Here is a 24,187-nt window from a genome sequence, read left to right on the forward strand (position 1 = left end):
CAATTTGCATGTGCAAAAATGTAAGCATGAAAACCTGCTCATACAAGAATTTGATATCTCAGACTATCTCATTTTGAAAATCTGACCCAGAGAAGGTTGATCTTTTTATGTCCCACCACACACTTTGCCACTTTGGTTTTACCTATTTCATATCTAATGCACAGAGACAAGAAAAACAGAATTTTGTCCTTTTGAATTTAAAGTGGACTTCAGTACAGAATTTTAAAATCAGATCCTAGCAATAGTTAACAAAACTTGGCAAGCACAACCAAATATAATACAACACAGCAATCTGTCATAGGCTCATGTGTAGAGACAGCTTTCTGATTCTATTTAATTTAAAAGTCAAGTCCTTAAGTGGCTGAATAAAGACTTAAACAGCTTTCAGAAAGGATTCAGAGTCTGTAAATAGTTTGAAACACTATTCTCCTTACACGATGCCTCAAGCTTTATGATTAAAGAGAATCAAAGCCAAGGCCAATCAAAAGGAACTGAGGAACAGTACAGTATTAAAGTTCACTGAGTGCTTGTTGATAAAGGTGCCAGAGTAACAGCATTGAAGACAGTCCACATATATAATACAGGCAGCGGTGGTACTGAATCTCTCATTCTTCACCTTGGAACCTCAAAGGTAATAGACAATTGCTTGTATTAGATGTACACTCAGCTTTTGGAATATGGATCCAGGTGGTCAACAGGAATGCAAAATACGGTAGTTCATTTTGCAATGTCAGACTAACAGGAACTGGACTTCAGCCACTTACTCATTTCACAAAAGCCAGTCAAGAGCCATTAAGTGTGTAACCAGATTTCTTGCTGAAGGAAATAGCCACTGTTAGGGACCAGGGTCAACATTTTTATCTTTAGCCACCCAAGTTCAGATACCTAGAGCCATATTTGAACACAATGTAAAACTACAATCAAATATAGCCCACACAGAGCCTCCTTAGTCAGGGAAGGGAGAGGAGCAGGAGACTCAGCCTACAGAATTTCCCCATGCAGACCTAACTTACCAGGGAGGTGCTGAAATGGCATGGGGTGTTGGTTCTGTCCAAGCAAAGAAAATGAAAATACCTAGCAGATGATCTCCAACCATGATACCACAACACTATCTTGGTACATCATCATTAGTACTAGTGATTTTATTTAAATATGACATCTGCAATGCCCAACAGTGTCTGTACCAGAAGAAAGAGCAATAGAAAAATAATAGGAGTTACAAGCTCAGAAAAGGTCACCAGATACAGAGGCATATCTGATCTCCCTTCCCAGCCAGAGTACCAGTTGGTTCACGGATGGTTACCTGCAAGACGGGGGATCTACCCTCCACTTCTTTCTGTATTTTGGAAATGTCTTGTGCCAATAGGCCTCTGGGGTTTAATTGTGATTGCCAGAAGCATAAGCAGCTTGGACAGAAGATGATGAGGCTGCACTTGGAATCTCAATCATCTGAAAGACTACATATGGTCCTTGCACAAAATATCTACAACCAAGCCAAGAGATTTTACCTGCCTTCAGCCACAGACATTATGAAGAACCATGCACATGCATTCTTTAGGATATCAGACATTCAAGACCACCTCTCTGCTCCTGTAGTGAGGCAGCCTGGCTCCCAGCCGCCCCACAGAGGGACGAGCCCCTCCGGATGCCAAAGTGGGCGGAGCCACTGGAGCCTGCGCCCGCCCCCCAGAGGTCAAAGCGCAGGACAGAAAGTATAAAAGTCCAACCCCAGGGCTCAGAAGCTGCCTGGCCACCAGAGAAGCCAGACGCTGGTGGCCTAGCTCCCGCTGGGGAGACTCCTGCAGCCTGTGACCGACCCGAGGACTGGCCATACCAGTAAAGGCCTGATGCCGACCAGACCCCGGAGAAGCTGGTAAGCCTGCTTGTGAGAAGCAACCCAGAGGAGCTGCCAAGCTTACTGCTCGCTGAGTACCCTGAGGAGCCCATGGTGCTGGATCCCGTGGAGGACACCGACCAGACACAGGTACTGCTAGAGCGGGAGGTAGGAAGTAGCCCGGGGGCAGCTGACCCTAGTCTGGCTGTGGCACCCCCAGAGCTGATGTCAGTGTGTTGCGGCCAGGATCTCCACTGACACAGCAGCAGGCCGCTTGCCGCTGTTAGGGCCCCAGGCTGGGACGTAGTGGAGTGGGCAGGCCTGCGACCCTCCTGCCACCCCACTCACGGGTGGCAGTCTCCCCCTTGTCCCCGACACTCAGGATCAGGAGCCTGGGGTTTGTTCTTGCACTATTTGCTCAGCCCCTGCCTGAGGGCCTGAGCCCTTGACTGTTTCCTGCCCCACCAGGCTAACTCCCCGACTCCCCGGACCTCAGAAGTGAGGGGCGACCCCCAACCGAAACCGTCTACAGCTCCTCATCCCGATTAGTATCTACACTCACATACCGTCCTTCTGTCACATCAGATCTCTCTGCCTGAGAACCTAATAGTGGAGGGCTATAGGAATTCCAGCCTGGGAGAGTCCCACATTACTAGTAGTCTATACTCTTCCTACTTTTAAGTGACAACTCAAATGTTTCCTAAGGTATTTATTAATTTGACCTCACATGGCCCATGATGGGGGTGTCCAATTCCCATCCAGAGAAAAGACCAGGTGCTTGCTATGAGCGTAGGGATTTGCAGAGTAAGGAGGCTAAGCCAGTTTGTGTTCCTATCAACATACTACACAAAGATGTGCTAAAGAGTTGGGCCTGGATTCTGGCAGCAGAAATTGGGAAGGCTCTGTTGGGAAACAGCTGGAGCTAAACTCACTAAAGTAAGGAGGAAAGGGTGATAGAGTTGGTTCTCTTCCATTCTGCAACTGGGATAAGATGAGCTAGGCTTTTTTGCCTTTCTTATGCTTTTATCTCCATTTTGGCTAAGAGACTCCTGCTTTATTTGTGTTTAGGCCTTGAGGCAGGACATACGCATCTTTATATATTTTTAATTGTAAAAACAAAAAGAATTTAGACCCTTTCCAGATGCATGTCACAGCCCCCAAGCACCCCTGCCCTTTTCCTTAGAGCAAACCACTCCCCTCCAATTTCAGTCATTTTGAATTGTATGCAGGTGATTTTTTGATATGCAGCAGGTTTTCATGTATTTCACATTTTCAACTACACTGTACAGTGCTTCTGAGAATCTTCGCCATGGAGAGGAAGTGATTCACGAGCACATTAAAAAATAATGATTCCTGCAAATTAATTAAATGCAGATTGAACTCTTTTTAAGTAGGTTTTGTTTTTGAGCCCTGTGTTATCAGACACTTCTCTCATTAAAGCCAGCTGATGCTCTCAAAGTCAGCGTGGAGGAAAAGACTAGGAAGACAGACATTTATTCATTCCTAGTCATACAACTTAGAGGCATGCACTAATTAAAGTTCTGGTACATGTATCTTTATGGGTCATATATCAAATAGACAAAGGTTTTTGGGGAAAAAAAAGCCTACAAACTTTTTAGTTTAATAGATAAAAATAGTTAACCCCAAAGAAAAAAATGTTCTACACACACACACTTTCTTAGAAGCTGAACTAGGCATAGACATATTTTATTTTCTTGACCTATTTCTTAAGTTTTAGGCTGTTATAAAAATTAGTAATAATAAATGAGCTATGTTAAACAAACCTTAAGGGCAAATAAACTTCGACACAGCAACTGCTGCATTGGCAACTCATCAGGTGTCATGCCTGATCTGTAGAGTTCATGCCATCAAATAAACACACAATATTGGTTTGTACTTACATCTTTGTTAACAGACTGATAGAAATGCTTGTTTGAGTTCCACAGCAATAAAACCTGCAGTTGATCAGTTTTTGCCTGATTTTGAAGTTACAGGACAAAGAAAGCCAGAGGCCATATTTAGTCCTCTGACTGCACTTTGGACAACTTAGCTGGCACATAATGGTGCCAGACTGAAGTGCATAGGGACACAGGATAGGACTGCATTCTACACACCTCTCTGATGAAGTAAGTTTTTATTATTTATTTCTACTGGGCACTGCAGAGCCCAGACATCGAGGGGAGAGTGAACTGCTCAAGCTTTCTCGCTAATGCATCTGAATTGTTAGCTACATACCAATTACTGTTTCTGTTGGTTATGCACAAACCAAAGAAAGCAAGCAGGGCTTTTAGCTTCCTTGCGGTGTATGCAGGGCTGAAAGTTATGGAAGCCATATTTTTATTTGTGGACTAAGTCTATTATGAAGTCCTTTAGGGAAATTAAACATGGACCCCTCCCATGTCATTTCAAAGTTGTTTTTTCTGCATTTTAAAATTGTACATTAGATTGTCAAAAAGCATCATCTGAAAATAAAGTTCACTAGATGCTCCCATTCAAGACTGAAACTTGTCTCAATGGAGCAATTAAAAGTTCCTGCTGCAAAAATGGGAAACTACTGTAACGAAATTGAAGGAGTTGCAAAAGTTTGCCATTAATTTTTCACTGAGTTAACGCAAAAGTATGTCCTAGGAAAGCGCTGCAGTCAGAAAGATCAGATCCTTGCAGGACCCTAATCTTACTAGTATAAATTCAGTGTGTATGGAAACAATAAACCAAAGCTTTTCCATCCAAAAGTCATCTGCAGTATGTTTTGGGAAATTGCCTGATGACCTGTTTCGATATACTTCCAAGAAAAAGATCATATTAACAGACTGCTTTTCGGAACAGTGTCTGGAAAGGGATATATAAAATGAAGAAAAGGATATACGTGACTACTGTTTCCTGGATATACATAAAGGAGAGATATACATCTTTTTAAAGGTACTAGTTGATCATCCTGAAGCAGTAAGGACAGAAAGTGAAGAGTGTACATTTAAGAGTGAAATATGCCAGTATAAAAGTTAAGAAACAGATATTGGTATACCTAAAGAATTACAGTATATTTCAAATAGCTTATAGTCTGCTAAGAAAGACTACAAGTTTTACATGAGAAAGAGCGATTGCTCCACTTCACTCCTCTCCTGAGAACAGTCAACGTTTTTGGGTTTTTTTCCCTTGCATAATTCTGCTCACTGGACTCTTAGTACTCTGCTGTCAGAGTAAGGGCAATGAAGATTTATTCTTCATGCGCACGATTAATTATAAAGTAAGACAGTTTTCTTGAAAGTAAAATAAAAGTTATCTGAACTCACTTCTCCTGTAATATAGAAGTCATTTTTCTGATAGTCTGGAAATAGCTGGAAAAACTGGATGAGTGCACTGAAATAGAAATAAGTATAAATCAGGATTACATGGAAATTAATCTCACCCCAATTAGTAACATATTTTAAAGTAAATTTACTCCAAATACACAGCAGAATCCCATATGGAGTTTTATAGGACATGTCTGTTAGGATTAATACTCTCTCCATTAGAAAACGCGTATCACTGGGGTCTATGGTTTTTTTGTTGTTGTTTTTAAACCTACTCTTCCTTTAATGAGCATGTCAAATATATAGTTCTGGACTGAGTAATCTTCTGCCCCAGTGTTCACAGATTTTCTGGAAAATGCAGCAGATTTAGAGATCACAGGTCATAGCATTTTTAAATTGACCCTTAGAGAGTAAAAGTTTTTGAAACACTATGATATTTAGAAATTCCTGAATCATTTGAGAGGACATATGCATAATGTCCACCCATGCATTAAAATTTAACTAACTTTTGTTTTCTTACTTCAATCTCAGTGGAATTGCATTTTGACAGTTTCAACTGGTGAAGCTAAAAACCATACTGTCGAAGGAAACAAAGCTGTCCTTTCAAAGAAGGCAGAAAGAGGAAACTGCAACTGCCTTTGACTTATGCCCAAACTAAGAAGGGTGCTGCTTCTCTCTGAAGCAGTGCCACAGAATAACCTACAGACACCACTGTGATCATAACTGGGCACCCAATACTTTGAAGGTACAAGGGTCCATTACTAAGATTATAAGAGTGAGTCAAGTTGCTAACATAGTAGGCAACCACCAGCAAACAACAAATAAATAAATAAAAATGAGAGGGTTGAGGTTTCACAGGCCGCTAAAAAATTGACCACTACTGCTCAATTTCCTGTAACCAGACCCAAATTTCTGATGAAGATTTTAGACTTTCCTTCCTTTCCCTCGCCTCTGAATTGCAGGAAAGGGGGTGGGATGCATGAAAAATGTGAAACCTATAAAAGGACAGCTGAAATCAGTTTTCTGCACTACCCTTTGATTAGCTGTTCTTCAACTTGGAAAGCCTGAAGCTAAAAGAACTAAAAAACAGCTATAAACAATGGATGCTTTGAATTAGCTTCTCTTTATACATGTCATGCAAAAGGAGATGGGTCTCATGCCTGCAGTAAATAGCCACATAGAAGGTCAGCTGGAATTTGTAACAAAGTCCTAGAGAAAAAGCTAACAACAAAAAGCAGTTCTAAAACTTATGAAATTACTTCTTGAATTCCATATTAAAGCCAAGATGCCTGCCAGTTAAACAAGTAAAATATTTACTATGGGAGTAACACAAACAAAAAGGTAAGTCTGTTTGAACATTTAGTGCTTCAGAGGAAAAGATCTGCGGCTCCATCATGCCAGCTGCTAAGCACTCTGGCCCAACTCAGCAGAGCACTTCAGCCTGGAACAGCAAAGCATGTGGTTAAGTGCTTAGCACCCAATAGGATCACATTCTAATGCTTAGGAATACAGACAGACATGCATCCCACAACACATTTTGTGGTAAAGCAAATATTCCTAATACAAGGTATTCAGTGTAGCCTTCTGCCCTTCTAAAGATTCTGTTCTGCAAAAGGACCACTGGAAGGGGAGCATTAAATTTTTAGTCTATAAAAACAAACAACAAACACTTCTCAGCAATAGGTCCTTCTCAACAGGGGCAGGCCACCTATTTTGAATAAATTATTAAGATTGTCAAGCCCTGTTCCAGCACTGACATTTGGAAACCAGCAATTTGAAGGGAGGCCACTTTAAAGAGCGTGAGCAGAAATCAAGGAAACATTTAACCAAAAGTGGCTATAGAAAGTATAGGGAGCAAAGGAATGGAGCAAGACATGAAGAACAAATAAAGCTCAAGAAACTTTGTTATGGCCCCTATTTCCTACATCCAGGCATTACAAGGATCAGGACAAGATACAGAAGCATACTCAGGCTGGCAATTTTTTATCTTCTTTTTGAGTCCCCATCCGTTCCCCACTGCAAATTTCTCCTTAAGTGCCTGTTTTTTTATTTTATTTTGTTAAATATACTGGTTACTGAAACAAATAAATGTGTGCACTTAAAGTTCATTCCTGCCCTAGAGAGGTTACTGAATGCAGCAATATTCCCAGTATGTGCTCAAACTGGGAATCTCTCTAGAACTAGAATGAACATATGAGCCTAATGTCATGCAACAATTCCTTGAAATAAAAAGGAAGAAAACAATTATTTCCTGTAAATGCTAATCAAAATGGCTTTAGAAGCTGGCCAGAAGATGTCAGCAGTGCTAGCTTTGGGGAAATAAAGATGAACAGAAATGAACACAAAGAAACAAATGGAGTAAGGTGGCATAATTTACCTGTATAAATCTCTTCCTACATCATCTTGGTTTACTGCATATCCTGTATCATCAGTAAAACTAAAGCCAGTCCCAACCTGATAATGAAATGAAAAATCATGGGATTTGAGAACAAAATTGCTTCTAGCTCCTTAACACTTTTTTTTTGCCATGTGGCAAAATAAGATTCTGTCAAGTATATGGTTTCTCTCAATTAAACTGTAAATTAGGTTAAAACTTATTAGGGCATTTAAAAGGTAAGAAACTTTATTTTTGCACTCAAGATAGACTACATTCTCTGCTCTGTTTTCTGAGATGATGATCTCACCAAAGGGTCCAAAATAAAACCAAACTTTCGTCTTGGCAAGTAAGAGAAGAGTGGAATATATCCTTGATACTTTTATAAAAAACAAAATTGCTTTTAAGTACACATTGTTACTAATTTGTAAATCACAGTCTATACTACACCCCGTCACACTGTAGAACAGTGGTCCCCAACCTTTTTGGCTGGTGGGCGCCAGCCAAAGGACCACTGTGGCGGTGGAGCACCCGCTGAAATACCGCCGAATTTCTGCGGCGACGCCTCTCGATGACAAGCGGCGTCATCGAGAGGTGTCCCCACCGAAATTTGGGAGCGACGCCTCTCAATGACGTCACTTGGCGACAAGCGTCGTCATCAAGAGGCGTCTCTGCCAAAATGCCGCTGCGGCATTTTGGCAGGTGCTCTCCCGGGGGCCAGGATGCGGGTGCATTAAGATGCCCCTGCGGGCGCCATGGCACCCACGGGCACCACGGCGCCCACGGGCACCACGTTGGGGACCCCTGCTGTAGAATGAAGGGAGTCTTCCAGTCGCACACAAAGTGATGTGACTAGCATTTGTCATATGGAGTTCTGTCTCTCTTCTACATTTCTAAATAATTTATTACCACAAAAAAGGTTTAAGAATGGACCTTGAAAGCAGAATTATCAAGGCAATGTTTTAGAACTACTGTATACATAGTTAACTTTACAATATAAACTAGACAATACACCTACCACGCACACTTTCATATTTTGTACTTACTGGATTGTCAATGTAAAGCATGGAAAATTTAGATGTCCAAGGAAACTTCCGTTTATACACTATTAATAGAAAGGGCATCGCTGTCAGTCATAAAAACTTAAATTATATAATCAAGGAGTTATGCTATGAAAAAGACTAGTAAATATCAATACAAAATTCTCACCATTCATCTCCATCCCAGATAAAGATAAACATGTTCCTATAACTCATTTCAATGGCATAGGTTGGAAACAGCCATAATACTTGATATTAATATGTCTGTGAAAAAACTAAACAAGCTACTGTATTTTGCCAGTATATTCTATATTATAGATGGGGCTGGTAGCACCACCTATTATTAAGGTTGCCTGACACTTCCCCATTATAAGTCCATGTTTTCTGTTGCTTATAACTTTGCCAGAATAACCATTCTGGCTGAAATTTTCATGCTCTGTGTCTGCCTGGGGCTGATGACAGAAAAGATCGATTTAAAAAAAAAAAAAACCTTGGTCTAAAGATTCAGACAAAACTGATTCAGTTGTTTCTGATAATGAGGCTAGGAAAAAATACATAGTTTTGTTAATACATGTTAAAAAGAATAGGTTGTCTGAATTTTTTGACTAGCTCTAACACCCACATGCTTTGGAATGGGAACCTGAAATTTGGCAGGAAGTGGCGAGTGTGTCAGGGATGTGCCTTTTGTCATCTCTGTGAAAATTTGCCTCTTAAAAAAAAAAACACACACACACCACAGCTCACATATGCTCAGTAGATTTTAGCAGACATGCTCAAAGCTCTCACAGCTCCTAGAGCCGACCAGATTGCACATGCACCATCCCCACAGAGCAACTGAGCATGCTCCAGCACAGGGATACAAGGGTGAAGCTGGACTTTCACTTTAGCGGCTGCTCTGGGCCAGGCACTGGAACTGAGAGCATGGAGTCTGTCTCTCCTGTGTTCTTGGTGACCTCCCTGCTGGTACCCCAGCAGCGAGGAGGAGGCTCGTGTGGAGGGGGCAAAAAAAACCAGGAGAAGGGATAGACAGAGACTGGGAAAAGGAGTCTGGTAAAACTGGGACTGGAGAGGGAGAGAGAAACTGAGGGCCAAGCAGTCAGGGACTGGAAGATGGGGGACAAAGGAGGAGGAAGCTGGGAGCCAGTTGGCTTGAGGGGAAGAGACGGATCTTACAAGGAGCCGGAGCATGGCAGGGAGAACTAGGATGGGCTTGGCAAAGAGACTGAGAAGAAGAAACTAGGAAGAGGGGCAGGGAGAAGACTTGGCCAAGGAGCTGGGAATGGAGAGATGGACATTGGATCAGGATCCCGGGGAAGGAGACTACAGGCATGTCTCCGGTACCAGGGTACGTCGGATTACAGCCAATGCAGTAACTACTGCAGCGGCTGATCTCCACACTACCCTCCTTCTGTTGATGGTGTGAGTCCACACCAGGAGCACTTCCACCAACTGAAGAAGGGCAGTGTGGGGGGCTGAGAGCAAGGGCTTCTCAGCTCTGCTCTGCTCCCTGCCAGGAGCCCAGATGCCCCCCTGGGCTCCCCGCTCCCAGCCAGCAGCCGCCTGGGCTTCTAAGCTCCCTGAGCAGGGAGCATACAGGCAGCAGCCTGGCTGGGAGTGGGGAACCAGCTTTCTTGTCTGTTGGAGCCATGAAACTAACAAGATAGCCAACAGCTGATGTAAGTATCGCAGTGTCTCTACACAGACAAGCCCTGGCCCTAATTACACTGACATAAGCGCTATACCTCTCATGGAGGTGGAGTTATTATGTCAGTGTAGTATGGCACTTACACTGGCGGGACAAGGCTGTAGTGTGTACACTGACATAATTAGGCTGATGTAAGTTGTCTTACATTGACCTAACCGTGTAGCATAGACCAGGCCTACAATGCGGATAATATCACCCCCTCACATAGGTGCTGGAACTACAGCACCCCCTGGCTCAAAGTGGTTTCCATCATATATAGTGTTTACAGTTTGGTTCAATGGCTCTCAGCACCACCACTGTACAAATTGTTCCAGTACCCTGCCCCCTCATTTCACAGGAGTGTTGCAAAGATAGATTAATTAATGTCTGGAAAGCACTCAGTTACTATACTGATAAGCATTACAGAAAAGCCCATGAAGAAATTAATAATTCTGTTTTCAGAGCAAGGTTTAATAGGGTGCTATATATCTGGCACAGGGCCACACTTGGACCAATGAGAATAAAACAAAATTTTTAATAACTGCTCATTAAGTGAACACTCTCCATCATGTGCACTGAATAAAGCAGGGGTCCTGGGGCGAGGAACACATGATCATGTAATTAAAGACAGTACCATAGTGCATAAGCACAAAGGAACCTAAATAAGGTTGCAGAGGCCTCCTTAGTTCTAGCATTTCCTAACTTTTGAGTGTTTGACTTTGCAACCTTAATAATGTTATTTTAATGTACTTTTTGTAGATAATTTCACATTGAGTATAAATATTCTGTGGGTTTTAGGATAATGTAGGAACAAGAAGCTGTAGAACTTTCATAAGGTGGTTGTTTATTATGAGCTACATTGATTCACAGAACAGATTGTGGGACTGCTGACTTGAGAAGCACTCAAGCCATACAAGTGATGTGAGCCTTTGCATAAATACACTAGTTTAACCTAGCCAAAATTTGCCTTGCCTTTTTCACCTATAAACTATTATTGTTTAATGCCAACTGGAAATCCAGCTTTATAGCACAGCAGTAGCCAAATATGACCAGTATTTCCCACTGGGGGCCAGCTACAAGGAAGTCTACCTACTAAGTGGGTTAAATTTGGATTAAAGTGACAAATACCATGAATCCTTTTACAGGTTTTAAAACACCAAAGTTCATACTATATACATTAACTTTACATAAATGTGAAAACAAGTATTTTTCTTAGAATATTTTTTTTTTTGCTCAGAATACAAGTTACTTTTCCAATTTCATATTCCTAATACGAAGTTCTTACACATTCCATACACGATATAGCATTAAAATGGACTGGGGAACAATAAGTAGTATTAATGTTCCATTAATGATGGGGGTGAAAGAGAGTTATTCGTTCAAACATCAGAAAAGGCCAAATATTAACGTTGTGGGGTAAAAACACATCACTGCCATGCTGCAAATCTCCTGTATTTCAAAGCCTAGAATAGTAGGACATTCCAATTTTTAAGTAATTAAAGTAACCCACTGTTGTTTTTTTTAAACAGTTTCATATGCTTCTGCCCATCTGGGAGAATCAAGGAAGTACTGAAAGAAGGGATGTTCTTAATCAAATCAAATCCTGTTACAAGTCTGAATCTCACTAGATCAATCAGATTTCCAAAGCATACAGGTCGTCTGCATTTTCTGTCCCTGATCCAGCAAAATACACACTTAGCTCCATTAGCTTCAACAGGACCATGCACATGTGTTGCTTGATCAGGGCCTATGTGAACCAGCATTTTTGAGATTTAACCATTTTCTACCCTCACCCTTCCAAAGAAAGACAATTGCATATATTCCCATTACTTTGGTATGTTCAGGAGTTAAGCTCAATGCAACTCTTCGCGTATTATGCTGAAATCTAAGCCCTTTCCTTTAAAAAAAAAAAAAAGTTCAGTTCTACTTCCCTCTCTTTTCACAAAATTATGGTTATTTTCATGCTGAATGAAAAGCGAAGGCTTATTTTGGTAGCAAGATGACCAGAAAGTCACACATTTTAAAAAATATATATTCTTAATGTTTCTTAAATCGTTAGTTAGCTTCCTGTGTTGAAATAAAATACATTCCAAAATAGGTACAAAACAAATAGTATCAGAAGATAAACCAAATAGTTTTCAAATTGCCTCAAAAGGACAAATTAAAAATTGCTCCAGGTCAAACATGCACAGCAATCAGAATACAGAAAAAATAAAATAATTCCATGCCTATAAGTATGTTAAAACTCTTCACTGCAAGGCATAAAGCGAAGGCTATGTCTACACTATAGAGCCTATGCTGGCATAGGTATGCTGGCAAAGCCCCCTAGCGTAGACACAGTATACACCAACAGAAGTAGTTTATTCTACCAGTTTTGGAACACCACCTCCCCAAATGATGTTAGTTATGCTGACAGAAGCATTCTTCTGTTAGCACAGCTGCATCTACACTGTGGGTTTTGTTAGCATATCTTTGTCAGTCAGGGTTGTAGTTTTTTCACACCCTTGACCAGATAGCCATACCGATTTAAGTTTTAAGCATAGATCAAGCCTAAGTAATAGAAAAAAAAAAGACTCTTCAGAATTCACAGAACACAAGCAATGCTTACATCTGAGATTCTTGTCGACAACGTATGGGCCATGTTCAACAAAAAGCCCAAACATTGATGATCCTCCTGGTCCACCTTGGAGCCAGAGAAGGACCGGGGCATCCTCTGGCTGCACCTGTTTAAAGAAGAGACAAAAGAAATAGATGCCATTATACTATGGGCTGATCTACACTACCGCTTAAGTCAATGTAACTTAGTGCTCTCCCATCAGCATGATTCATCTTCATCAGACACACCACATTGGTACAGCTGCACCTATGCAGCGCAGTAATGTAGACTTGTCCTATGTGAAAAGAAATACACATTATTTGTTACCTTCATTGACAAGAATCAGTTTTAGCCTTTTAGAATCTTTAAGGGTCTGTCTACGCTGCAGCTGGGAAGATGCGACTCCCCACGCATGTAGACAGACTCACACTAGCTCAGCTCATGCTAGCAAAGGGAGAATAGAGTAGTGTGGATGTAATAGCACTGGTGGCATCTTGGGCTAGCCACCCAAGCTCAAATCCAAGGTGTTGGGCAAGCATGACTCAGGTGGCTAGTGCAAGCCACCATCAGTGTCACAGTGTTCACACTGCTATTTTTAGCAGGCTAGCTACAACTAAGCTAGCACAAGTCTGTCTACCCAGGCTGGGAATCACACCTTCCAGCTGCAATACTGACATACCCTGAGGGTCTTACAAATCTCTCTGACGTTTCATTATTGTATGCACAATTTGTCTATGGGGGATGCTTGCCCCAAAAATAGCTACTGCTACAGAGAGCCAGACAGGGCAAGCTTCAGAAATGGAGAAGAGAAAGAAGCAGGTTTTAAAGTCTCCCATTCCAGAAGTAAAGAATGATTGGGACTTATGTTGGGAGCAGATGGAAGAAACATAGACTTGATAAGTAGCCAGGATATAGTGGGTTGCAGAAAAACATGGAGCTGTGGGAGAGAGAATTGAGAGTACTTATGATTATTTACGATTTGCACTGCAATCCTACCTATGGCTCTATTCATGGATCAAGGCCCCAGGGTACAAACACAACAAAAAGTCAGTCCCTGCCTCAAAGGGCTTAAAATCCAAGTATAAAACAACAGATCAAGACAAGGGGAGTACAAGATAACAATAAGAAAAGAGTAGTCAGTGGTATGCACAGAGCAGCAGGTGATGGGAACTGAAAAATGCTCATTGTTAATTTCAGTTAACTGTTCCTAGCTGATTTTGTTTTATTCACACTAGCAGAATATTTGGGCTCACAGTACTCCAAGAAAATGTTTAAGTTTTTTTCACTGGGGTTTTAATTTTTTTCCCTTTTATGCAAAATCTTTCAAAACAGAAGGCATCATAAGGTCCCACTCCCCCTTCTGTGTTTTTGAATGGTTTACAGCAGCCCATCTCAATTTAATAGGAATAGGATTTCTGAAAAAAAGTTGTCTTGATTTCACTAGAACTCCAGCATTAAGAACAAATTTTTCAAAAGTGCCTAAATCCCATTTTCAAAAGTGACTTAAACCTAGGAGCCTAAGTCCCGTTGACTTAAAAAATGCCTCTTTGGAAAATGGGACGTAGGGCAAAAAATATTCAGAGGTGCCTAAGTCTACCATTTCTTTATCAAGAAGGCCAGTAGAACCTAGAAACACACTATGAAATGCCAAATACATTATTAAAGTGTCTTCTACCAACAGAAAAAACATAATTTAAGGACAGCTACTGATGATATTAATATGTGTATATTCAATTGGACTTCTGTGGTAGCTGTTCACTGAATTCTTCTGGTGCCCCCTACAGGCCATTTTTTTAATTTGCTGAAAGCAAAAAAAAAAAAAAAGTTTAACTATAGACAATTTTTAAAAAAACTACTGAGTACATTTTTTTTCACCCTGCAGCACTAATTTGCTTCTTTTGTGTAACAGGTACAAAGAACTGTTAACTGGTTTCTCCAGTCTTAAGTAGCAACCCTCTGTTAGAGACTCCTTCTTGAGTCAGTTCTGTATAAATAATGCTATCCAAGTAGGAAGATCAGGAATATGGCAGGTTATTTAACAAGAGTATTGAATACAGAAACAGTGGGGCTGTCACAACAGCACCCAGGATTAGTGGATTTAAAGTCATTTTACAAGTTAATATTGTTAGAGCACATCCTTCTTAGAAGTTGTCTATTGTTATTCACACAGCAAAGTTCTTTTTCCCTAAAATATTCCGAAGTTAACTCATACCAGTAAAGGCTTAAAAAAACATGATGCAATGGGACTTGTTGGCCTGATGGCCTCAACTTTATCTCCATTTAAGTTCACTGTTCTGTGATTTCATTATTTGTACTGTTTTCTGAAATCCCTCCAGACAGGGGCTTGCGAATGACCCACAAGCCATTTTTCTTGTATTATACAGATCTGTCTTTCTGTCAGATATTTTGAGTACTCATTGATAATTATTTTCAGAGCTTTTTAATGCCCCATTTTATAGACATCCAGGCCCAATCCTCAGCTGCTGTAAACTGTCTTCATGCCATTGCAGTCAATGGAGCATTTCATATTTACATCATCTGAGGATTTGGCCCCTGGTTTGCATAACTGGACAATGCCTCTAAAATCAGAGTATGGGAAAAGCTGGTTTCCCTGACGACTTTGGGCAAAATCTTGGCCCCACTAAAGACCATATCAAAACTCCCATTAACTCCAACTGGGTCAGGATTTCACCCAGCGGGTGAGTGTTGATCATGCAACAATATATGCTGGAACTTTCTTTCGCAGAGGTGCAGCCCATTCTATGCCAGAGTCTCTTTGCACCTCCCCCCACATCCTTTTGAAGAATCATATGTCAAAAAAAACAGAAAGCAAAATTTGCCAGTTTAAGATTAACCGACTTGCATTAGACCAAATACCCCTCATGTTATCAGCTGCTGATCCAAGAATGAACTTTTTAGCTTTTTTCAGCCACATTCTGTGTTACACCTCTCTAGGAAAGAGATTTCTCTTGTTGGTGGTGAGAAGCCTTACAAGACTTCAATGACTGTTTAGTAATTTTGAGAGATAACATTCTTTCCACACTTCATATACTATTACTCCTTCATAGCGGAATATTAGGCATTTTAGAGGTGTTGGCATAACTGGCCCATTTAATTGCTTACTAAATACTTAAGAGGTGAATAAAACTGGCAGGTATTTAAGTCTTAGTGAGGTCCAACAACAGAACAGGGACTACTGGTTGGCACAGCAAGAAATTAAATTAAGTAAAGAGTGGGGAAAGATAAGAGAAAGGGAAATGCCAAAGGAAGAATAGTTTGCTGAAGATTTTGAATTTGGGGATGGGAAGAGAACAGGTTACACCCTGAAAAGCGAAGTTTATAAAATATGTAATTTAGATACCACTTTTCCTAACTTTAGTGAAGTCAACTATTCTATGAATTCTTTCCTCAGTTCCTCTACATCCCCTGTAGCAGAATGTTTTCCTTGTTTCAACAGGACAATCCTCTGATACCTCACCCTTTTAACAATGCTTTCTTGAGGACAGGAAAGATCTTAACACACACTACTTGGCACCCCGTACCTAAGGAGTATAGCTCTCTAAGTAAGTTTTATTTACATAAATTTTTGAGACAGAGACCAGATGTCTGATCAGCCACCTGAAAAAGTCAAAACAGCTAGATATTATTTTGTGAAGACCCAGCTATATAACACAACAAGGGCAGCTAGAGCAAAACAGCCAAAGTGCACAAGGCCAAACATAGTATGCAAGAGTCAGACTAGTCAGTTACATCAACACATGGAGCCTAGTAATTAGACAAATAAATAGCTATCTAAAATGGAAGATTCTAAGTAGTTGTAGACACTAACTTCTTTTCAACAGTTACAAAAGTGTGGATAAGCAAACGTTCTGAAATCAGTCAAATCCCTACAACCACCATCACTAATAATAATAATTGGAGATATACCTATCTCCTAGAAATAGAAGGGACCTTGAAAGGTCATTGAGTCCAGCCCCCTACTTTCACTAGCAGGACCAAGTACTGATTTTTGCCCCAGATCCCTAAGTGGTCCCCTCAAGAACTGAACTCACAACCCTGGGTTTAGCAGGCCAATGCTCAAACCACTGAGCTATCCCTCCCCCCACTAACCATCACAGATCCATGCTCTGAGATACTGAAATAATCTTGGGGCTATCACCTTGCCATATGTCTCAAAACCACTTCCCCCTTTAGATAGGAGCATAATTTAAAATACCATTATACAAGCTGGTACAGCACATCAGTATCTTCTCAGAGCAAAAAAATATAGCATGATAGAGCTGGGCTAGTTGATTTTAGGGTTTCGGGTTTTTTTTTATTAAATAAACCATATACACCTGTTGGAGATTGCACACATCATACCTCCTCACAACAGATTCATTTTGCTAACAGTCTGGAAAATATCAGCTCTCTAAGGTTCAATACTATATTTCACTACAGCAGGTAGGGGTGTCACCCGGCGGCCCTGGGCCGGCGCCGGGGGTTTTTTCAGTTTTTATTGCCCGGTTCAGCTCCGCTCCGCCGCCCGGCGGCTGCGGCAGGTCGGCCGTTCGGCCCGTGGACCGACCTGCCGGCGCCATGGCGAGCGGAGAGCGAGGGAAGGAGCGGGACCGCCGCAGCGTCAGCTGCGCTGGGCAGGTCCGCTCGCCCGGCCCGGGCTACACTGTGTGTGTGGTGTGGCCTTGCTTTTTTTTTTTATTTTGGCCTCCCCAAAAACTTTGGACACCCCTGCACTACAGCTTCCCCTACATTCTCTAGTAATTTCAGAATATTAAATGAATTCCCCTGCAATCTAATAGTTACAGCAATACTGAACACCAAGATTAGAAACTGAACACTGATTTTCCCCGTTGTTTTTTTTTAAAAGCCATCCAAGATTTATTTTTAAGAGAACAAAGTTACAATCACAAGCTTTCTATCCTATACATGATGAAATGGGCATAATTAGAGTTTGAGATAATTCTCAGCTAAGGAACAGATTGACAAAAGTTCAATCTATACAGGAAACATAAGAAGGAAGAGGCAGAAGGTTACAAATAAGAAGGCTAGTGAGATCAAGGACAAGGAAGAGAGTGTGAGTAAAGATACAGGAAATGAATTTGCAATAACGAAAATGATAACCATTTCATTCTCACAGTTGCCTATTTCTATAAAAAGTTGCTTAGGAAAACCCCTCTAGACGCAGCTTCCCTACATTACAGCAAGTTTGCACAAGTTTGTCTCTCTCTCTCTCACACACACAAACTGATCTGAGATCAATTTTAGACTTCTCAAATCAGCCTACAGCCATTTCAAGCCAAGCTGCAGCCACCTAGAATGTTGTGGCTGGGGAAAAGAAGGAGATAAAGTACAAGCAGTCCTTTCAAGAGGAATGTATTGTGTTGTCTGGCTACCATTAAATAGATGTTCACCCTTATTAAATAGATGCTCATGTTTGGTTTGTGTTATGCCTAGCTTTAAAGGTAAAGTACTGCTATTCTGTAGTCAGCTTTCTGTTGTAAATACACTAAGCAATGCCATCAAGTGTGGAGGGGTGTTGTTTTTTAAATGGCACAGGAGTATTTCATCTCAATAGTACATTTACCTCTGCAGGGAAGAACCAGAAGAAGAGATTACTGTTGTGAGTCTTGTTCACTGTGAGATAGCCAGAGTAACTCTTCACATTTACTCCTTGGAGAGGCCCAACCAAACTTAACTGCCTTCCTAGAGAGAGACAAAAAAGATTGAAACAAGCAATAAAGAGAGGAGTATTCAGGTTAACATGTCTGTCATTACAAGGAATAAACCTAGGGACATGCAGATCCCTTACTGACCAGAGAAGAGAACAGGGAGGGAACAGCCCACTACCCACTTGCCTCTCATAGCAAATACTACCCCTCAAGCAGCCATGCTTTCTGGACCCTACCCTTTCTCCATGGGATCTGGAATGGGAATTCATCACTCTGAAGACCTCAGTTGTGAATGAGAGGCAACATCCAAGAGCACTTGTGGTTCTCAAAATTTTCACAGCCTGAATACAGAAATGCCTCCCTCTCCCTCAGCATTAAGTATATTAGTGGGATTCTAAGATGCAACACTCCAAACTGAAATTTCCCAAAGGCTGGGATGGTTCAGATTCTGTGTGCCATGTCTAGAGATGGGCCTGAACTTAGAATTTACATATATATCAATTCTACATTTACTACAAACACACATGTACGGCAGTCAGGGCTCTATCTGAAAGGGAAGAACACTGATCCCCTTACTAAAAAGCAACAAGTAAAACAAATACAAGAAAAGCAATGGAGTTTCTCTCATCAATCAGACCCTCTCTAGGATGCAACTTTTCTTGTATGAGATGCAACATCTGAACCATCTTAGTCGGCTCCTATATCCATGTCATTTGCCACACGTTTGTACCAATTTAAGTGAACAATTGTAGAGGTGTTAAAATGAGATTGCACTTTAACAGTGAGATTTTACGCGTCAAAATTCTTATTCTTCTATCTCTGTACTTCTCAAGGCACTTCCACAGCAGAGGGCTATAGGTAGGCCTCAAGTTTCTAATACCTCAATTCTTTTAAAAGATTATTTTACATTATGTTTAGTAATATTTTATGTAGCATCACAGCTAACTAAATCTGCACTTGCCAAGTGAACAATTCATTATGCTGCACAATCTCCTTGTTGTTCAATGTCTACACGGGGATAAAAGCTCCGCAGCACAGCTCCAACTGACTCAGGTCAGCTGACTTGGGCTCAGGCTGCTGGACTAAAATTTGCTGTGTAGAAATTCAGGCTGAGGCTGTATCCTGAGCTCTGGGACCCTCCATCCTCACAGAGCTCAGGCGCCAGCCCAAGCGCAAACATCTACACAGCAATTTTTCATCCCCGGAGCCCGAGTCAGCTGACCTGGGCCAGCCACAGGTTTATTTGACTTTGTGTAGACATACCCTATAGCTTCCAAGCTTCAGTAATGAACAGCTGTTCCCAGTCATTAGTGCAAGTTAGTAAGGGTTCTACAGAAAGTTTAGAAAGAGGTCGTTTTTCTAGGCAGGTAACTTGTAAACATCTTCTTACCTTCCTCAAGTCTCCCACTTTCAATATAAGGGGTAAGGAAGAGTGGCTGTCCTGGGTCTCCTCTTGATGGTGTGGAACAGCGGATCCTTTTAAACATGTTGCGAAAGACACTCCATTGTTTACGAGCATGACCTAGCTCGAAGGTCACACTCAGGCTCAGCAAAGTCAGCAGAACAGTCGCCTTCCACATTTTGTCATTTAAACCCCCTAGAAAAGACAGCATACCACAAGTCAGACACAAAAAGGAATTTGCTGCTGCAATCACTTTGTTTTGCTTAATGGTTTGTCATGTCATATAGTTTTATCCCCATCTTAACACACACATTAGGAATCCTCTAGGCACCCATTATCTAATATCTACTGCAGAACAAAGCACTTTCACTTCTTTAAGTTGTTCTCACTTCCACAGCAATAAAGCACAAATATAGAGAGTTGCTGCTGTTTTACAAGCACAAAGCAGACAACTTGCACTACTGAGGGGAAACCAGAAAGCTGTCACAAATATTCTTAAGAGGCGAGATCCGACATCAGTAATATTATTCTTAAACCAGTGAGCGGCCCACACTACAGAGTACAAGTTTTGCTCTTCAGTATTTTGAACTTTGGAGTTGTTTCCCTCTGGAATGTTGGCTCAGACCCACACCCACATCCACATCAGAGTTAAAAAAGTGATTTTTTTGCATTTTAAAAACAACCTATGTACAAGTCTTATGTGCAGCGTTCAATATTGTTTCTCCTTCAATGGTTGCAAGTACAAAAACAAGAAACAAAACACCAACACAGAAAGCAGAATATTTAATACTTAAGCTCTTTGGTGTAGAGACCATCTTTTTCTTATGTGTGCAAGGTGCCAAGCACAATCCCTGATCTGGACCTCCAGGCGCTGCAGTGACATAAATTATTCATTCGAATACTTCCTTGTGGTGGTTCTGACATCAGTCATTGGAGGGGAAGGGAGCAAGTCATAGGTAAAAGAGTTTCCAACTGTTATTTTTATAGTGTATCTGTAGTTGTCAAGCCTACACATTGAGGATTTGGGGATTTTATTTGTACAGCACTGTACCAGGGCACTAGGTCCTGGAAGTGCAGGTATGACCCAGCACAGCTGGAAATTCTGAGGGATGTAGTCCACCAGGACTAACTGGAGTGTCCTGGGATCACATAAGCAAGGCAGACAATAAAAGTCAAGGCCAGTTGCCCAGTCTGGGAGAAGGCCTGTGTGAGAAGCAGGGGCTGCTTGAAAGCCTCTATCTGGGGAAGCTTGGAGAAGAGCTGTTACTTCCCTCATGGCAGAGCCCAGGAAATAGCTGAAGAGAGGCTGGGCCAAGGACTAAATCCCTGTGACCAAAGAGGAAAAAGAGCTGCATGAGCTCACTGAGGGTCCAATAAACAGAGTGCGCCCAAACACGGCTGGGGCAAGAAGCTGGTAAGCAAGCCAGGGACCAGGGCCGGCTCCAGACCCCAGCGCGCCAAGCGCGTGCTTGGGGCGGCGTGCCACAGGAGGGTGGCAGGTGGCTCCGGTGGACCTCCCGCAGACATGCCTGCGGAGGGTCTGCTGGTCCCGCGGCTTCAGTGGAGCATCCGCAGGCGTGCCTGCGGGAGGTCCACCGGAGCTGCGGGACCAGCGGACCCTCCGCAGGCACGTCTGCGGGAGGTCCACCAGAGCCGCGGGACTGGCGACCACCAGAGTGCCCCCCGCGGCGTGCCGCCCTGCTTGGGGCAGCACAATTCCTAGAGCCGCCCCTGGCAGGGACAGCCTGAAGATAGTGTGAACCCTTGTAGCTGAGCAGTGAATCAGCTGCCTGGAACTCTCGCATTAAGGGATGGGCCCCAGGACTTAGGAGAAAGACTTGAGAAAACCTGCTTTGTAAAGGGTGGGGGCCATTTTGAATGGTATTTGAAGACCCAGAAGGAAGATCTTATATGTTACTAAGATTTGTGGCATGCTGTTATATACAAAGGGGAAACTGAGGCAGTGGTACAGCTAAAAAGTTTACGCAGAGGCAGCAACCCTCTTACAAGCATGTAGTGTACCTCAGGAGCCCATTACAACAGGTTACCCCTCCTTCAGCCCCCAGCATCCCTTGGAATTAAAAGCAGTGTTACTTCACAGAGACAGCACAGAAGAAACAAACCATAAGGAAGTGCAAACATTTCAGCCCTCTGTCTCTGTTTTACTGAAAAGTTAATATACATGTAAAGATATAAACATTCACACCAGCTGTTACATTTAGGGCCCCTTCCACATGGGGGCTGGAGCCATGTTAGAAGCAGCAGATTAAAATAGCAAGAGATACTGCTTCCTTGCACAGGCCCTCTGTAAATACAGACAAGGCTTAAGAGACCAAAGTAAATCAATGATAATTCCAGTTGTGTTCAGAGATCATTCAGCAACAGAACTGTTCTCTAATGTAAAAGAAGTTGGAGCATTTATTTGCCCTAGCTCTAAATGGATTTTCTTGTATTGCAGATTTATGACAAGTGAACCTTTACTGTCACACACATCTCTGCTAAGAACAGAATGACCTGAGAATGTTTCCTCTTATCTTTCTTTCCAGTTTTAGCCCTGGAGAAAATCATTGCAGAAGAAAACTGATGCTTTTGCTTGGATCTTTATAGCTGCTTCAAGTCAAGTTTTTCTTCACTATTTTAAGTCATTCATTTAAAGACCATAATATATTTGTTTTAAGTACATGTACTTCAATGTTCTTGTGACCTTCCTGCAAGGCAGACACCAATAAAAAAGCCCCACTAATCATAACACAAAGGAAGCCCTCAGAATTTAAGAACATTTAAGCACACTTCAAATTTTCCCAATGTGAAATAAGTTCATAGATCAGGGGCGGGCAAAGTTTTTGGCCTGAGGGCCACATTGGGTTTCGTAAATTGTATGGAGGGCCGGTTAGGGGAGGGGGTCATGGCCCAGCCCCCACCTTCTATCTGCCTCCCCCCACCCCGGAATCCTGCCCCATCCAACCCTTGTTCCCTGACTGCCCCTCTGAGACCCCTGCCTGAGCCACACACCCCTTCTCCCTGTCCCCTGACTGCCCCTGGACCCCTGCCACCCCATCCAACCCCTCCTCTCATTCCTGATGGCCCTCCCAGGACCCCTGCCCCATCCAACCACCCCTTCTCCCTGTCCACTGACTGCCCCAGAACCCCTGCCACTGTCCCTGACTGCCCCCTGCTGCCTCATCCTTGCAGGCCTCCATAAATCTCTCTAGCTTACCCTGGGAGTTCTCTGCACTCTCTGTAGGGTTGGGGTGAAGGGCTCCCAACTCTGGGCTCCAGGAGTCTCCCCAGGAAGGCATTCTTGCCCCTTTCCTCCCAGCTGACTGGACTTTCCTTCCTTTTAAAGGACTTGTCCCACATGACTGACAGATCTGGAGGGGTGGGACTAGCCCTGCCCCCAGGCATCTTGGCATCCACCTCACCAGTGTGGGGTCTATACACCCTATCAGTCCCATTTAGCAAGCCACTGCTAGTCTATTGTAGGGTTGCCACCCATCCGGGTTTTACCCAGACAGGCCTGGTTTTTGGCATCTGTGTTTGGGTGCCTTTTAGGGTTGCCATGTGTCCAGTTTTGGGGACCTAGCAACCCTAAATAGCACCTGAACGAAAAGCTCAGTTACCGCAGGGCATGGGGAGATGCCCGGTCATTAACCCGTGCCAGCCCCTGCTCAGCCAGGGCTACCTCCTACATGCAAGGTGACCGGGGGAGGGGAGGAGCAAGAGACGTGGGCAAGGCCTTGGGGGAAGAGGCAGGACAGGGTGTAGGGCTTCGGGAATCCAGTTACCAGCAATTAGAAAGGTGGTAACCCTAGTCTATTCCGACACTATAAAAAGCAATATACCAGGACTTGGCCATCTCCACACGAGACCTTTGTCGTTATCTTTCAACTATTTGCATGCATGTGATGTGGATTTATATCAACAACCGGCAAGCTGTTTTAGACAGATGAGTCTCAGTAAGTGCTACCTTGGGACAACAGAATACATGAGACAAGTAGTTTCTGGGATTCAAATCAGCTACTTTAATAGCATTGTAGAAAGCTCGTAATGTCAAAAATAAAGATGAGGTAACAGTTCACACTAATGTTTAAGTAACTAGCCTAATTCCAACTCTTTATAAACTGATGTTCTTTTCAAATATGTTTAAGAAAATTAAAGTGTTCAGTAAAAAGATTAGCTTTTCAGTGACAAATTCATCTAGAAGTATGTTGAGCTACTTTGATAGAACAAATTTATTTTAGGCCAAATTCTTCAAAGCAGAGCAGCCACTTTGCAATTCACTGCAAGTATAATCCAGT

The 24,187-nt window shown here is 42.3% G+C and overlaps 1 protein-coding gene across 7 annotated transcripts in view; it reads right to left on the reverse strand.

The window, feature by feature from the left end:
* CPVL (carboxypeptidase vitellogenic like) overlaps positions 1-24,187 on the reverse strand; it is a 94,403-nt gene that overhangs the window by 55,446 nt on the left and 14,770 nt on the right. For all 7 annotated transcript variants that reach the window (XM_039528024.1, XM_039528025.1, XM_039528026.1 and 4 more), the window contains 6 exons: positions 19,878-20,084; positions 18,403-18,521; positions 12,831-12,945; positions 8,545-8,603; positions 7,502-7,578; positions 5,125-5,191 (listed from right to left, as the gene is read on the reverse strand). In XM_039528024.1, coding sequence (XP_039383958.1) covers positions 5,125-5,191; positions 7,502-7,578; positions 8,545-8,603; positions 12,831-12,945; positions 18,403-18,521; positions 19,878-20,084 — 644 coding nt within the window. The remainder of the gene's footprint in view (positions 1-5,124; positions 5,192-7,501; positions 7,579-8,544; positions 8,604-12,830; positions 12,946-18,402; positions 18,522-19,877; positions 20,085-24,187) is intronic.

Source organism: Mauremys reevesii, linkage group 2 (genome assembly GCF_016161935.1).
Source record: "Mauremys reevesii isolate NIE-2019 linkage group 2, ASM1616193v1, whole genome shotgun sequence".
NCBI classification, from domain to species: domain Eukaryota; kingdom Metazoa; phylum Chordata; order Testudines; family Geoemydidae; genus Mauremys; species Mauremys reevesii.